The sequence below is a fragment of the Leucopleurus acutus genome, assembly GCF_964270905.1.
Source record: "Leucopleurus acutus genome assembly, chromosome: 17".
Classification (NCBI taxonomy): domain Eukaryota; kingdom Metazoa; phylum Chordata; class Mammalia; order Artiodactyla; family Delphinidae; genus Leucopleurus; species Leucopleurus acutus.
The window spans coordinates 46,159,272-46,175,638 of NC_139159.1; the positions used below are offsets into that span (position 1 = coordinate 46,159,272).

The 16,367-nt window shown below is 36.1% G+C and overlaps 1 protein-coding gene across 1 annotated transcript in view; it reads right to left on the minus strand.

Annotated features, from left to right (window-relative positions):
* STK3 (serine/threonine kinase 3) overlaps window positions 1-16,367 on the minus strand; it is a 317,965-nt gene that overhangs the window by 256,026 nt on the left and 45,572 nt on the right. The window contains exon 2 of the mRNA XM_082858352.1: window positions 6,384-6,464. Coding sequence (XP_082714478.1) covers window positions 6,384-6,464 — 81 coding nt within the window. The remainder of the gene's footprint in view (window positions 1-6,383; window positions 6,465-16,367) is intronic.

Genomic DNA, 16,367 nt, shown 5'->3' on the forward strand with positions numbered 1-16,367 from the left:
TTTTCTAATTTAAAATACTACTTAATGGTGACAAATCAAAGTAAACAAATTAAAAAAGTGAATTATATCTTAGCTTTTTTTTTTTTTTTTTTCCTGCGGTACACGGGCCTCTCACTGTTGTGGCCTCTCCTGTTGCGGAGCACAGGCTCCGGGCGCGCAGGCTCAGCGGCCATGGCTCACGGGCCCAGCCGCTCCGCGGCATGTGGGATCTTCCCGGACCGGGGCACGAACCCGTGTCCGCTGCATCGGCAGGCGGACTCTCAACCACTGCGCCACCAGGGAAGCCCTATATCTTAGCTTTAATGTTTCAATTATAGACTTAAAATTCACTAAAATCATCCAATTAATAGAAAAAGATTTGCTGATTTTCTTATGAATGAAAGAAATAGACTTACGGTTTGTCAACTCAAACAAATGCAGCGTTAAGAAGATACATAAGTAGAAGTTAAAAGAATGAAATACAGAATAAAAACAGCCGAAGTCTCATGTTAGAAGAAAAGGCTGATCTCATCTTCAACAAAATCATCCCCAAAATATCAAAGTACAATGTCTGTTCAGACTGCTTAAGAGCAACTGAAATCTTCAGCTGGAGACCACACAACACCAAAGTTAGAGAAGCAGGAAATCTGGTCCCCGCCAAGTCACAGATCCAAGGTCTCTCAAATGTTCCTTTCACTATCTTCTTCTCCTCAAGAGCAAGACCACACAAGCACAGATAAATAAAATGAGTAACAGGATCTAATGGCCACTTGCTCAAAAACTGTCTCTGCTACAACTCTTGAAACATTGCCAATAAATATTTATGTGTCTTAAAAAGCAAGAACAATGAGAGAGGGAAGCCATTTGTATTTTGAGATGATTTAGAAGATAAGGTAAAAACTGCCATCACTTACTAAATTCTTATTGTACGTCAGGTACTATGCTTGATGTTTTACAAGCATTATCAAATTCAACCCTCTCAATTGTGAGGTAAAATACTATTACAGCCATTTTAAAAGATGAGGAAATGGAGACTCAGATACCAGTGACCAGCAAGGCCAGAATTCAAACATATTCTGACTCCAAAGATCATGTTTTCCTTACTACATTATTTCTACAGAAGAGAAAGAAGAGCAAGCCATTAGAGACATGGAATGTTTCCTAATATTAGGAAGCTATGCAGAATCATTTCAAATATACAATCTTTTAAAATAAGTGAAAAATGAGTGACAAAGCAGTTACTTTAACAAAATGAATTGCATTCTATCCTCTGTTTCTTTGGGCTTTCTGTAGTAATTTAATTTAGTTTGATACCCAAAGTCACCTTTGGGTTTTTGTGTGTGTGTGTGTGTGTGCACGCGCGCATGTGTGTATAGTCCTAATTTACACACACACATACACACACACACACACACAGGTAAACCCCACTTTTCAAAAGTTCACCTTACGCCCCTTCGCTTTTACAAAACACCTGGATTAGTACCTGTTTCGCTAACCAGAAGAAATTCGAAGAAGATTTACTCTTTTACAAAAAAAGGTGAAAAACAAAAACAGCACTCAACATGTGTTTTTGCAGGAGCCATCACAGAAGGAGAAAGTACCATGAACAGCAAGAGTGGCACCGCCAAGCTCATTCCCTGGAAACGACACTCAGCATCTCAGCATCACACTGCCTGAGCTTTGAACTGTGTCTGTGAGCATCTGGGCTTTATCTCAATTTATTCTGTGTATCCATTAGCAAGACGTGTCATAAGGTAACTGCTTGTTTGCTTTACAACATTTCAACTTACGAAAGGTTTCATAGGAACGCTCTACTTTCAGAGAGCAGGGGAAATCTGCATCTCCCCTTAGAAGCCATATCTGTGTGTGTGTGTGTGTGTATGTATGTGTGTGTATATACGTGCGTGTGTACATATATTTTTTTTCCCTCAAAAGCTAATCTAAAATTCAGTGCTAGATTATCTATTGTCAGTTAAGCAACGCCATCAGTCCCTTCTAAGGTCTTCTTGTCACTACAAAGGAGGAAAACTGGGAACCACATTTCCCAATTTCCCTTCCCTGAATGGATCCCAGTTAAGAGTTTGACAATGCATGAAATCTAAATGGCAAAAAGTTGAGGAGAAACTGTCATTCTCCAAATTTAGCTGTAGCAGACGCATTAGCAGATATAAGATACACAGTGGCTTCTTGCCGAGCTTTTTGATAATCAAGATGCTGCTGCTGCAGACTAAGACAGTTGGTGGGAGCTTCTCAAAGATTCTTAAGGATTCCAGCAGATCCCAAGTGAGCTTTCTAAGAAACACCACTTGAGTACTCCAGGCTGAGATCTTCAGCACTGGCTTCTCTGACCTTCAGTGACAAAGTCCATAACCTTTGCATCCCTGGCCCTTCCGCAAGTCATTTGAGCCCTAAATTTCATAATAAACTCTTTAAACCCAGAGTACACAGAGTAGCCTTTCTTTTCCTAACCATGTCCTGCTACCAATAGTTTTGGGGAAGGAAATGGTTCTAAGGGAAGGAATCTTAAAGATGGGAATCTTGGATTCGTTTTTTCTTAGATTTGAATGTGATGGCTTCAAAACAAGTGACAAACAGAACATTGATAGCCTATGGTATTTAGGGCAAAACAATTATTTAAATTACTATCCTTAGTTGCCTGGAGTCTAGGCAAAGCTTTAGAAGACCATGTATCAATTGAATGTCACAGTGAAAATAAGGGTACAAAGACTGCAGAATGGAATGGCTGCTCCTGCCTACACTGGAAAAGTCATAAAACAATTATAACAAGCTCAGGGCTTAAATTGCCAGCCCAAGACTGAGAGACCCAGAAAACTTCTGAATGCTCCAAAAGAAAGTCGTAATTCTTATATGCCCAGGACTGAGACTTCTGAAACCCAAACTCGAAGTCTAATCTTGCTGGAAGCTGAATTACATTGCAAACTGAATTCACAACATCACCAGGACTACTACGCTAAAGTTAGGTTTTTAACTGTAAAGAAAGGTACCCAGAGAATTGGTATTGGGATATTAACGTAGATTGTTATTAATCTGAATACCTGAAACCCCAACCCCTACCAAGTCTCCCTTGTCAGCAAAAGCAACCCTGTCCCCTAGTCTGAGAAAATTAACCTCATGATGCCTGAAGACTCTATAAGACCTTACTTGAGGGAACTGCCTTTCAGGGAAATGCAGATCCTTTCCCAGACCACCTCTCATTGTTCCAGACCTATAATTACACTCAAATTCCCACAGACACCAGAGGAATGAATACAAAATCTGACTCAAGAGTACCTACTAGTCGCACCAAAAGAGGTATATGATTTTGTCAGTTTTTATTAGCAGAACCCTAAAGAATATGTGTGGGAAGGAATTCTAAGATTTCCAGGGAGAAAGGAATTTACTTCTAACAAACAGTTGAGTGTCCCTAACAGTCTGCTCAGGTAGTTAACTAAAACCCAGACTCAACAATGGCCCACATTAAGTGAGATGCCAGGGATCCTCATTACACATCAGAGGAAGGAGATCAAAGGCTCAAGTAGATGGAATACTAGAATAGATATCTCACCATGTGACCTGCTGGCCCACCCTCTAAGTATGCTCACTGAGAGAGTCCAGAGAATACTCCCTTTACTGGTGTCACTGAAAGCTGTATAGTGCAGGTCAGAGGTAACAGAGATGCCAACACTGAAATCAGTTCCCTAAATTTAATGGATGTTGGGATCCATTAAGAAGTAAAGTGGCAATGTCTTTCCATCTGAGAAAAGGTGGGCATGGTAATCATAATGGGTAGCAAAGTAAGGCTGAACTATAGTTTTCTTTTTTCATACATCTAGATTTTTTTTTTTTTTTTTTTTTTTTTTTTGCGGTACGCGGGCCTCTCACTGTTGTGGCCTCTCCCGCTGCGGAGCACGGGCTCCGGATGTGCAGGCTCAGCGGCCATGGCTCACGGGCCCAGCCGCTCCGCGGCATGTGGGATCCTCCCGGACTGGGGCACAAACCCGCGTCCCCTGCATCAGCAGGCGGACTCCCAACCACTGCGCCACCAGGGAAGCCCCATACATCTAGATTTTGATTAAAGTTATGCTGGCTTCATAAAAATAACTGCAATTCTTTGTCCCTTAATGACTGGATAAAATTTAGCTGGTACTTTTTTTTTTTTTTAGTAAAATGAACATTTTAAAGTGTACAATTCAACGGCATTTATTGCATTCACAATGTTGTGTAATCCTTACCACCTCTATCTAGTTCCAAATCATTTGGAATCTGCTTTCTGTCTCTATGGATTTGTCCATTCTGGATACCGCATATAAATGGAATCATATGTGACTTTTTGTATCTGGCTTCTTTCACTGAATATATGATTCAAGGTTCATCCATACTGAGGCATGTATCAGTACTTCATTCTTTTTAATAGCTATATAATATTCCATTGTACAGATATATCACATTTTGTTTATCCATTCATCAAGTGATGGACATCCCCACATATGGCTATTGTGAATACTGCTGCTATGAGCTGGTATCTTTTTTTGTTTCTTTAAAACATCTTTATTGGACTGTAATTGCTTTACAATGATGTGTTTGTTTCTGCTATATAACAAAGTGAATCAGCTATATGTGTACATATATCATGAGCTGGTATCTTTTTAATTAATAGATATTTAACTGCCTTTCCATCTTTTCTATGGTAATTGATATATCTAAGTTTAAACTTCTTTGGGAGTCAATTCACACAATTCATATTTTGTTATGGAACCATCTACTTCTAGATTTTCCAACGAGTTTTCATAGAGCAGCATTTACTAGTCTTTTAATTCTTCAAATCGTTTCTTTATCATTGCTTGTATCTTCTTTCTTATTCCAAATCTTCAATTATTTTTGCTCTTTTTTCTTTAGTCAAAGTCGGAACTAGGTTTAACTACTTTAATGACCTGTTCAAAGAAGTTTATTTTATATACATGTATTATTTCTAATTTTTTTACTTTCTATTTCATCAATTTCAGCTTTTTAGTTCATGAATTCTCTATTTCTAGTTTCTTCTGGTACATTTTATTATTTTTCTCAGTTCTTTAAATAAGCACTAAGTTATTTTATTTATTTATTTACTTCCTTCCTTCCTTCCTTCCTTACTTTTTGGTCTTTCTTCTTTAGTAGTAAAGAAATTTAAAACTAAATATGGTCACCTAATTACAGCTTTGCTGGATTCCATAAATATTAGTATGATTTGTTCTCTATTTCACTGTTTTCTAGATAATTTGCAATTTCCTCTTCATAGGTTACCTCAGATTATCTTTCTTAATTTCCAATAAGTGTGGGTTTTATCATATTGTTAATTATTTAGTTCTAATTTTAGTAGTCTATAATTAGAAATGTAACCTGAAAAATCCCTTTTTTTAGAATTTGTTGGGGTTTTTTTGTTAGTTTTTTTTAATCCGTGGTCCATGAATATACCAAAAAATGGGGGTGGGGGGAGGCAAGAATAGTTATATCAGTGTAAGTATAAATACATACCATATATATGGTGTGTGTGTATATGTATATATATATATATATATACACACACACATATATATAATCAAGCTTGTTGATTATAATACTTAATCCCTTTAAGTCCTTTCTCTTTTTTCCTTATTCTGTCCAATTCAGAAAAAGATATATTAAAATCTCTCACATGAATATATTTTTGTTAGATTCCCCTAATGTTTCTAATAGCTTTGCTTCAGAAATTTAACTGTCACGGCGACTGACACATATATGTTTCATTATAAGCTGTCTTTTATATCATTACCTAATATCCCTCTTTATTCTTCATTTGAATATTAACCCCTCTTTACTCACTTAAGATCTTTTAACTTTAATTTACCTGATATAAATATTGCCACTCCTGCTTTCTTTTTTGTTTTTTGGTGTGATTAGTTCTTATCTGATATCTCTAATAGGAAATACCACTATATATCTACCCTTTGTATTACATGGGCATCTTATAAACAGCATATAGCTAAGTTTTGCATTTTAATTAGCGCTAATAATTTGTCTATGAGAGAAATGACATTTAGTGAAAAATGTATTTCACTTTATTCCTTCCAACTTACATTTAGCTTACTACTTTATATTTTTGTTTTCTCTATTTATTTTTCCCTATTCTTGCTAATCTAAGCTGTTTTAATTGTGTTTTGTGCCTTTTATTATCCTGGAAGTTCTCCTGTACTTTCAGCTTTTCACTATGGAGTATGATGTTAGCTTGGGCTTGTCATATACGGCCCTTCACTATGTTCAGGTACATTCCCTCTATACTCTTACTACTCAATTCAATCAAATATACTCTAGTGAAAGACTAATCTTACATGGTATTTTATAACTGTTCTGTCATTATCTAAATGTTACTTTCAAGTTTTTGTACTTACCCTTCTCCCAGTTTCTCTAGTACATCAAAAACTTCTTCAGGCTGCTTAGTCAAACTGTCTTCACTCAGCTTTTTTAGCTTACTGATGAGAAAAAGAACAGAAAAAATATTTTCCTTAACATCTTTCATAAATTTTTTAATTTTACTTTTAAGAGGCAATATACTCAAATGGTTCAAAAATCAATCAATATAAAAAAGTATACAGTATATAGTCTCCTTCCAACTCCTGTTCTTAATCTTCCCAGAAACACCTCAAAGAATAAGCACTTTTATTTGCTTCCTGTGAAACCTTTATACAAATATGAATACATATTTTTATTTCTCCCCCTTTTAACACACAATATAGCATTTTATACACAATGTTTTTTATCCACACTGTTATATATTTTGATGTTTTTACTTGACAACATAAAATCCATGTTGGCGATCTCTACAACATAAATACATAGAAAGCATCCTCATTCTTTTCTTTTTTACATCTACATCCTATTCTGTTGCAAAGATGTAGTATCTCTTACTCTCCAATCCTTTACTTATGGATATCTAGGTTCCCTTTTGCTAATATAAACAACACTGCAATAAATAAGCTTATACATAAGTCAACTCACACATGTGCCAGCATATCTTTAAGATAAATTCCCAGAAGCGAAACTGCGAGGTCAAGGGAATATATAAACACACACAAATATAGAAGTATATATATTGATAAATAAGCACATATACTGTAAGTATAACTATATGTCATAATATAAATTTAATAACATAAGATCACTATTATAATAACTATATAGTAATTATTAAAATTTTTGATTGATTATATTATGGTATATTTTATCTACTATAATTGTATGTGATATTAATATATATGTATATTAATAGATATTAACAAACTGCCCACCAGGGGGCTTATACGAATTTAATCTCCTACCAGTAATATATGAGAGAGCATCTTTTCCCACAATTCCACCTACATAGTATTGAACCAAATATTTCAGCCAATACATTAGGTGAAAACTTGTAACTCAGAGAAGATTTATTTTGCATTTCTCTTACTATGAGTGAAGTTGAGCATCTTTTAATATAATATAAAACAAATCATCTATTCATGTTCTTTGCTCACTTTTCTCCTGGGTTTTTGGTCCTTTTCTTATCTGTATACAAGGAAAACTGGCTTTCGTTTAGGTTGTACATATTTTCACTTGTATTGACTTCACTTATGAGTTTTTAGTTTTATGGTCTACTTGACTGTTTGCCATAGAGAAATGTCTTTTTATTTTGTTTTTTTTTTAAAGTTATCCATAGTATGGCATGTGCAGAAATATCTAGAAGCAAGAAATGAGAGGCATTATACATGGTATGTCTGAAAGACCAAAAATAATTCTCTATGAATAAAGTATCATGTATAAAGGACCAAAAATAATTCAGAAAGAATAAAGTAAAAGTGGCCAAGATGTATTAAAAAGGGTCAGGTTAAAAAGAGTCTTGTAAACCATGTTAGGAGCTCTATTTTAAAAAGATCACTTCCCCTGTAATCCAGAGGAAGGACATGCAGTAAGCAACAGTAGAGAAGGGAAACCAGTAGGGGATTATTCAAAATATGTATGCAGAGAATATAGCAGTGGTAGTAAGAATGGAGAGAGGATAAGCTAATCAAGATATTAAAGAGGCACAGTCAACAGAAAGTGGTTTTGATTAAATATGGGATGATGCAAGAAAGAGAGGAGTTGAGCATGTCTCTTAATAAGCCTTTGGCTTAAGCTAATGACTAGATGGCAATGTTATTTACTAAGTTAAAGAACACCAGAAAAAAGTCTGGAGGGAAATAAGATGGGTTTAACTCCTCTCATCCAAATGCAGATTTCCAGCAACCAACTGTATATATGAATACCAGCAGAGATCTGAGTTGGCAATGTCATTTTTGGTGTCACCAGCACACAGATGAAGCCTGAAGACATGAGAAGGGATAAAATCATCAGGAAAATGTCTAAGAAGACGTAAGGGTCAAGAATAGATCCCAGGAAAACATCAATATTTAGGAAATGAGGGCATGAAGGACAAGAAAGTAGTACTTGACCATTGTCAAATGCTACTGAAAGTTCAAACAACTTAAAGATTTAAAAGTGTCCATTACAGGATATCCACTTCTGACCGCAAGGAAGTAAGAGGATCCAGAATTATCTGGCTGCTGTAAACAACTAAAAAACTCAGAAAAATATAGGAAGCAACTATTTTCAGACATGAGTATCAGATATTTCAGGACGGAGATCCATGAGAAAAGGGAAAGAAATAAGATAAGCCCTACTATGACCCAAGCTTTAGATCTATAGGTTATGTCCAAAATGTAGCACAGGGAGAAGGGAACCCAACAGAGCCCAGCAATTTTGCTGAGTTAAAGAAACAAAGATGGGAGTTTGGGGAGGCAAGGCAAACAAAATGTGCATTACAGAATACCTGTGAGAAAAGAGCTATACAGAGCAACAGGTCCATCAATCTACCTAAGAGCTCCCTTGACTATTTAGCTGAATGCCAATCTTGTACATGCTTACAAAAACACTCTACAAAACCCAACAAAATCAATTTCCTAAGAGAAAAAAACGACCAGGGAGTTTTAAAAAGAACAACTCCCAGAGGTCACACAAGGCTGAGAATCTTTCCCACCGTCAACAGTTAAGTGAACTCGTAGAATACAAAGGACATTCAGTAGACATCCCAGAACAGCCTTGTTTTAGAAAAGAGACTGCATTACCAAAACATAAACGCTACTTTACTTTAGACTCTCCCAAAAGGAGCTTAAAAACAGGTTTCAAAAGCACTGAGCCAATCTACAAGGTAACAACTGCCTACCAGAATAAGTCTATATAGGCATACCTCGTTTTATCGTGCTTTGAAAATACTAAGTTTTTTACAAAAGGAAGGTTTGTGGCAACGCTGCACAGAGCAAGACTATTGGTTCCATTTTTCCAACAGCATTTGCTCACTTTGTGTCTCTGTGTCACATTTTGGTAATTCTCACAATATTTCAAACTTTTTCATTATTATTATATTTTTATGGTAATCTGTAATCAATGATCTTTGATGTTACCATTGTAATGTGTTTTGGGGTGCCATGAACCATGCCCATATACGACAATGAACTTAATAAATGTTTTCTGTTCTAACTGCTCCACCAATTGGCCATTCCCCATTTCTCTCCCTTTCCTCAGGCCTCCCTATTCCCTGAGACAAAACAATACTGAAATTAGGCCAATGAATAACGGTACAACAACTTTAAGTGTTCAAGTGAAAAAAGAGTCAGATATCTCTCACTTTAAATCAAAAGCTAGAATTGGTTAAGCTTAGTGAAGAAGGCATGTCGAAAGTTGAGAAAGGCCATAAGCCAGGCCTCCTGTGCCAAACAGTTACCCTTTTGAATGCTAAGGAAAAGTTCTTGAAGAAAAGTAAAGGTGCTTCTCCAGTGAACACACAAATGATAAGAAAGCAAAACAGCCTTACTGCTGATAGAAAGTTTTAGTGGTCTCAATAGATCAAACCAGCCACAACATTACCTTAAACCAAAGCTTAATCCAGATCAAAGCCCTAATTCTCTTCAATGCTATAAAGACAGAAAAAGGTAAGGAAGTGGCAAAAGAAAAGCCTGAAGCTAGCAGAGGGTGGTTCATGGATTTTAAGGAAAGAAACCATCTCTATAACGTGAAAGTGAAAGGTGAAGCAGAAAGTGCTCAGGTAGAAGCTGCAGCAAGTTATACAGAAGATTCAGCTAAGATAGTTAATGAAGATGCCTACACTAAACAACAGATTTTCAATGTAGATGAAACAGCCTTATATTGGAAGAATATACCGTCTATAACTTTCATAGCTAAAGAGGAAAAGTCAATGTCTGGCTTCACAGGACAATGCAGCTGGTGACTCTAAGTTGAAGCCAATGCTCATTTACCAATCTGAAAATCCTAGAGTCCTTAAGAATTATGCTACATCCACTCTGCCTGTGCTCTATAAGTGGAATAATAAAGCCTGCATGACAATACATCTGTTTACAACATGGTTTACTGAATATTTTAAGCCCACTGTTGAGAACTGCTGCTCAGAAAAAAAGATTCCTTTCAAAACATTACTGCTCATTGACAATGCACTTGGTCACCCAAGAGCTCTTATGAAGACGTACAAAAAGAGTAATGTTGTTTTCATGCCTGCTAACACAACGTCCATTCTGCAGCCCACAAATAAAGGAGCAATTTCAACTTTCATTCAAGTCTTATTATTTTAAAAATGTTATTTCATAAGGCTACAGCTGCCATAGATAGTGACTCCTCTGAAGGCTCTGGGCAAAGTAAACTGAAAACCTTTTGGAAAGGATTTACTAATCACAAGAACATTCATGATTCAAGGGAAAAGGTCAAAATACCAACATCAATAAGGGTTTGGAAGAAGCTGAATCCAATTCTCATGGATGACTTTGAGGGGTTCAAAACTTCAGTGGAGGAGAATACTGCAGACATGGTAGAAACAGCAAGAGAACTAGAATTAAAAGTCGAACCTGAAGATGTGACTGAATTGCTGTAATCTCATGATAAAACATTAGCGGATGAGGAGTTGCTCCTCATGGATGAGCAAAGAAAGTACTTTCTTGAGATAGAATCTACTCCTGATGACGATGCTATCAAGACTGTGAAAATGACAACAAAGGATGTTAAATATGACATAAACTTAGTTGATGAAACAGCAGGGTTTAAAAGGACTGACTCCAACTTTGAAAGAGGTTATACTGTGGATAAAATGCTATCAAGCAGCATTGCATGCTACAGAGAAATCATTCAGGAAAGAAAGAGTAACTGAAGTGGCAAACTTCACTGTTGTCTTATTTTAAGAAATTGCAACAGCAATGCCAACTTTCAGCAACCATCACCCTCATTAGTCAGCAGACATCAACACTGGGGCAAGACCTTCCAGGAGCAAAACAGATTACATCTAGCTGAAGGCTCAGATGATGGTTAGCACTTTTTAGAAATAAAGTATTTTTCAATTAAGGTATATTACATTGTACTTTAGACAATACTACCGCCCACTTAATAGACAACAGCACAGCTTAAACACAACTTTTTTGTGCACTGGAAAACCAAAAAATTCGTGTGATTCACTTTGTTGCAATGTTTCCTTTATTGCAGTTGTCTGGAACTGGACCTGCAGTATCTCTGAAATATGCCTGCAAAACAAACAAAACTCAGCCTTAACAATGTAAAAATTTATAATGCCAAGAATTCAATCAAAAGAAGCAAGAAGAACTAAAAACCCACAGACTGTGGGAAAAACCACATTCACAGAAAGATAGACAAGATGAAAACGCACAGGGTGATGTACCAGATAAAGGAACAAGACAAATCCCAGAAAAACAACTAAATGAAGTGGAGATAGGAAACCTTAAGAAAAACAATTCAGAATAATGATAATGAAGATGATCCAGGACCTAGGAAAAAGAATGAAGGAAAAGATTGAGAAGATGCAAGAAATGTTTAACAAAGAACGAGAAGAATTAAGGAACACATAGAAGAATTAAAGAACAAACAAACAGAGAAGAACAATACAATAACTGAAATGAAAAATGCACTAGAAGAAATCAAAAGCAGAATAACTGAGGCAAAAGAACAGATAAGTGACCTGGAAGACAGAATGGTGGAACTCACTGCCATGGAATAGAATAAAGAAAAAACAAAGGAAAGAAATGAAAACAGCCTAAGAGACAGCTGGGGCAAAATTAAATGCAACAACATTCGCATTATAGGGGTCCCAGAAGGAGAAGAGAGAGAGAAAGGACCTGACAAAATATTTGAAGAGATTATAGTCGAAATCGTCCCTAACATGGGAAAGGAAATAGCCGACCAAGTGCGGGAAGCTCACAGAAATGCCAGGCAGGATAAACCCAAGGAGGAACATGCCGAGACACATATTAAAAACATTGACAAAAATTAAAAAACAATGAAAAATTATTGAAAGCAACAAGGGAAAAATGACAAATAGCATACAAGGGAACACCCATAAGGGTAACAGCTGATTTCTCAGCAGAAGCTCTACAAACCAGAGGAAGTGTCATGAGATATTTAAAGTGATGAAACAGAAAAACCTACAACCAAGATTACCCTACCCGGCAAGGATCTCATTCAGATTCAACGGAGAAATCAAAAGCTTTACAGACAAGCAAAAGCTACGAGAACTCAGCACCACCAAACCAGCTCTACAAAAAAAGCTAAAGAAACTTCTCTAGGTGGGAAACACAAGAGAAGAAAAGAACCTATAAAAACAAAACCATAACAATTAAGAAAATGGTAATAGGAACATACATATCGATAATTACCTTAAATGTGAATGGATTAAATGCTCCAACCAAAAGACAAAGGTTTGCTGAATGGATACAAAAACAAGACCCATATATATGCTGTCTACAAGAGACCCACTTCACACCTAGGGACACATACAGACTGAAAGTGATGGGAAGGAAAAAGATATTCCATGCAAATGGAAATCAAAAGAAAGCTGGAGAAGCAATACTCATATCAGAAAAAATAGACTTTAAAATAAAGAATGTTACAAGACACAAGGACACTACATAATGATCAAGGGATCCATCCAAGAGTAAGATTTAACAATTATAAATATATATGCACCAACATAGGAGCACCTCAATACATAAGCCAACTGCTAACAGTTATAAAAGTGTAAATTGACAGTAACACAATAATAGTGGGGGACTGTAACACCTCACTTAAACCAATGGACAGATAATCCAAACAAAAAATTAATAAGGAAACACAAGCTTTAAATGACACAATACACCACATAGACTTAATTGTTATTTATAGGACATTCCATCCAAAAACAGCAGATGACACTTTCTTCTCAAGTGCACATGGAACATTCTCCAAGACAGATCACATCTTGGGTCAAAAATAAAGCCTCAGTAAATGTAAGAAAACCAAAATCCTATCAAGCATCTTTCCTGAACACAACACTATGAGATTAGAAATAAATTACAGGGAAAAAAACGTAAAAAATACAAACACATGGAGGCTAAACAATACGTTACTAAATAATCAAGAGATCACTGAAGAAATCAAAGAAGAAATCAAAAAATACCTAGAGACAAATGACGATGAAAACATGATAATCCAAAACCTATGGGATGCAGCAAAAGCAGTTCTAAGAGGGAAGTGTATAGCAATACAAGTCTACATCAAGAAACAAGAAAAATCTCAAATAAATAATCTAACACTACACCTAAAGCAACTAGAGAAAGAACAAAAAAAAAAAACCCAAAGTTAGTAGAAGTAAAGAAATCATAATGATCAGAGCAGAAATAAATGAAATAGAAACAAAGAAAACAATAGCAAAGATCAATAACACTAAAAGCTGGTTCTTTGAGAAGATAAACAAAATTGATAAACCATTAGCCAGACTCATCAAGAAAAGGAGGGAGAGGACTCAAATCAACAAAATGAGAAAAGAAAAAGAAGTTACAACAGGCACCGCAGAAATACAAAGCATCCTAAAAGACTACTACAAGCAACTCTATGCCAATAAAATGCACAACCTGGAAGAAATGGACAAATTCTTAGAAAAGTGTATCTTTCCAAGACTGAACCAGCAAGAAAAAGAAAATATGAACAGACCAATCACAAGTAATGAAATTGAAACTGTGATTAAAAATCTTCCAACAAACAAAAGCAAGGACCAGATGGCTTCACGGGTGAATTCTATCAAACATTCCGAGAAGAGCTAACACCCATCCTTCTTAAACTCTTCCAAAAAATTGCAGAGGAAGGAACACTAGCAAACTCATTCTATGAGGCCACCATCACCCTGATACCAAAACCAGACAAAGATACTACAAAAAAAGAAACTACCAACAAATACCACTAATGAACATACATGCAAAAATCCTCAACAAAATACTAGCAAACAGAAACCAACAATACATTAAAAGGATCATACACCAAGATTAAGTAGGATTTACCCCATGGATGCAAGGATTCTTCAATATATGCAAATCAATCAATGTGATACACCATATTAACAAACTGAAGAAGGAAAACCATATCATCATCTCAATAGATGCAGAAAAAGCTTGCGACAAAATTCAACACCCATTTATGATAAAAGTTCTCCAGAAAGTGGGCAGAGGGGGAACCTACCTCAACATAATGAAGGCCATATAAGACAAACCCACAGCAAACATCAGTCTCAACTGTGAAAAACTGAAAGCATTTCCTCTAAGATCAGGAACAAGACAAGGATGTCCACTCTCACCACTATTACTGAACACCACTATACTGAACATAGTTTTGGAAGTCCTAGCCATGGCAATCAGAGAAGAAAAAGAAATAAAAGGAATACAAACTGGAAAAGAAGAAGTAAAACTGTCATTGTTTGCAGATGACATAATACACAGAGAATCCTAAATATGCTACCAGAAAACTGCTAGAGCTAATCAATGAATTTGGTAAAGTTGCAGGATACAAAATTAATGCACAGAAATCTCTTGCATTCCTATACACAAATTATGAAAAATCTGAAAGAAAAATTGAGGAAACACACTCATTTATCACTGCAACAAAAAGAATAAAACACCTAGCAATACACCTACCTAGGGAGACAAAAGACCTGTGTGCAGAAAAATGTAGACACTGATGAAAGAAATTAAAGATGAATCAAACAAATGAAGAGATATACCAAGTTCCTAGATTGGAAGAAACAATATTGTGAAAATGACTATGACTATACTACCCAAAGCAATCTACATGTTCAATGCAATCCCTATCAAATTACCAGTGGCATTTTTTACAGAACTAGAACAAAAAATCTTAAAATGTGTATGAAGACACAAAAGACCCCAAATAGCCAAAGCAGTCTTGACGGAAAAAAATGGAGCTGAAGGAATCAGACTCCCTGACTTCAGACTATACTACAAAGCTACAGTAATCAAGACAGCATGGTTCTGGCATAAAAACAGAAATATAGATCAATGGAACTGGATAGAAAGCCCAGAGATAAACCCACGCACCTATGGTCAACTAATCTGTGGCAAAGGAGGGAAGCATACACAACGAAGAAAAGACAGTCTCTTCAATAAGTGGTGCTGGGAATACTGGACGGGTACGTGTAAAAAATGAAATTAGAACACTCCCTAATGCCATACACAAAAATAAACTCAAAATGGATTAGAGACCTAAATGTTAGACCAGACACTCTAAAACCCTTAGAGGAAAACATAGGAAGAACACTCTGACATAAATCACAGCAAGATCTTTTTTGATCCACCTTCTAGAGTAATGGAAATCAAAACAAAAATAAACAAATGGGACCTAATGAAACTTAAAAGCTTTTCACAGCAAAGGAAACTACAAACAAAATGAAAAGACAACACTGAGATGGGAGAAAATATTTGCAAATGAATCAACAAAGAATTAATCTCCAAAATATATAAACAACTCATGCAGCTCAATACTAAAAAAACAAACAACCCAATCCAAAAATGGGCAGAAGACCTAAATAGATATTTCTCCAAAGAAGACATACAGATGGCCAAGAAGCACATGAAAAGCTGCTCAACATCATTAATTATTAGAGAAATGCAAATCAAAACTACAGTGGGGTATCACCTCACACCAGTTAAAATGGGCATCATCAGAAAACCTACAAGCAACAAATGCTGGAGAGGGTGTGGAGAAAAGGGAACCCTCTTGCACTGCTGGTGGGAATGTAAATTGATACAGCCACGATGGAGAACAGTATGGAGGTTCCTTAAAAAACTAAAATTAGAACTACCATACGGCCCAGCAATCCCACTACTGGGCATATACCCAGAGAAAACCATAATTCAAAAAGACACAAGCACCCCAACGTTCATTGCAGCACTATTTACAACAGCCAGATCATGGAAGCAACCTAAATGCCCATCGACAGAGGAATGGATAAAGAAGATGTGGTACATATATAC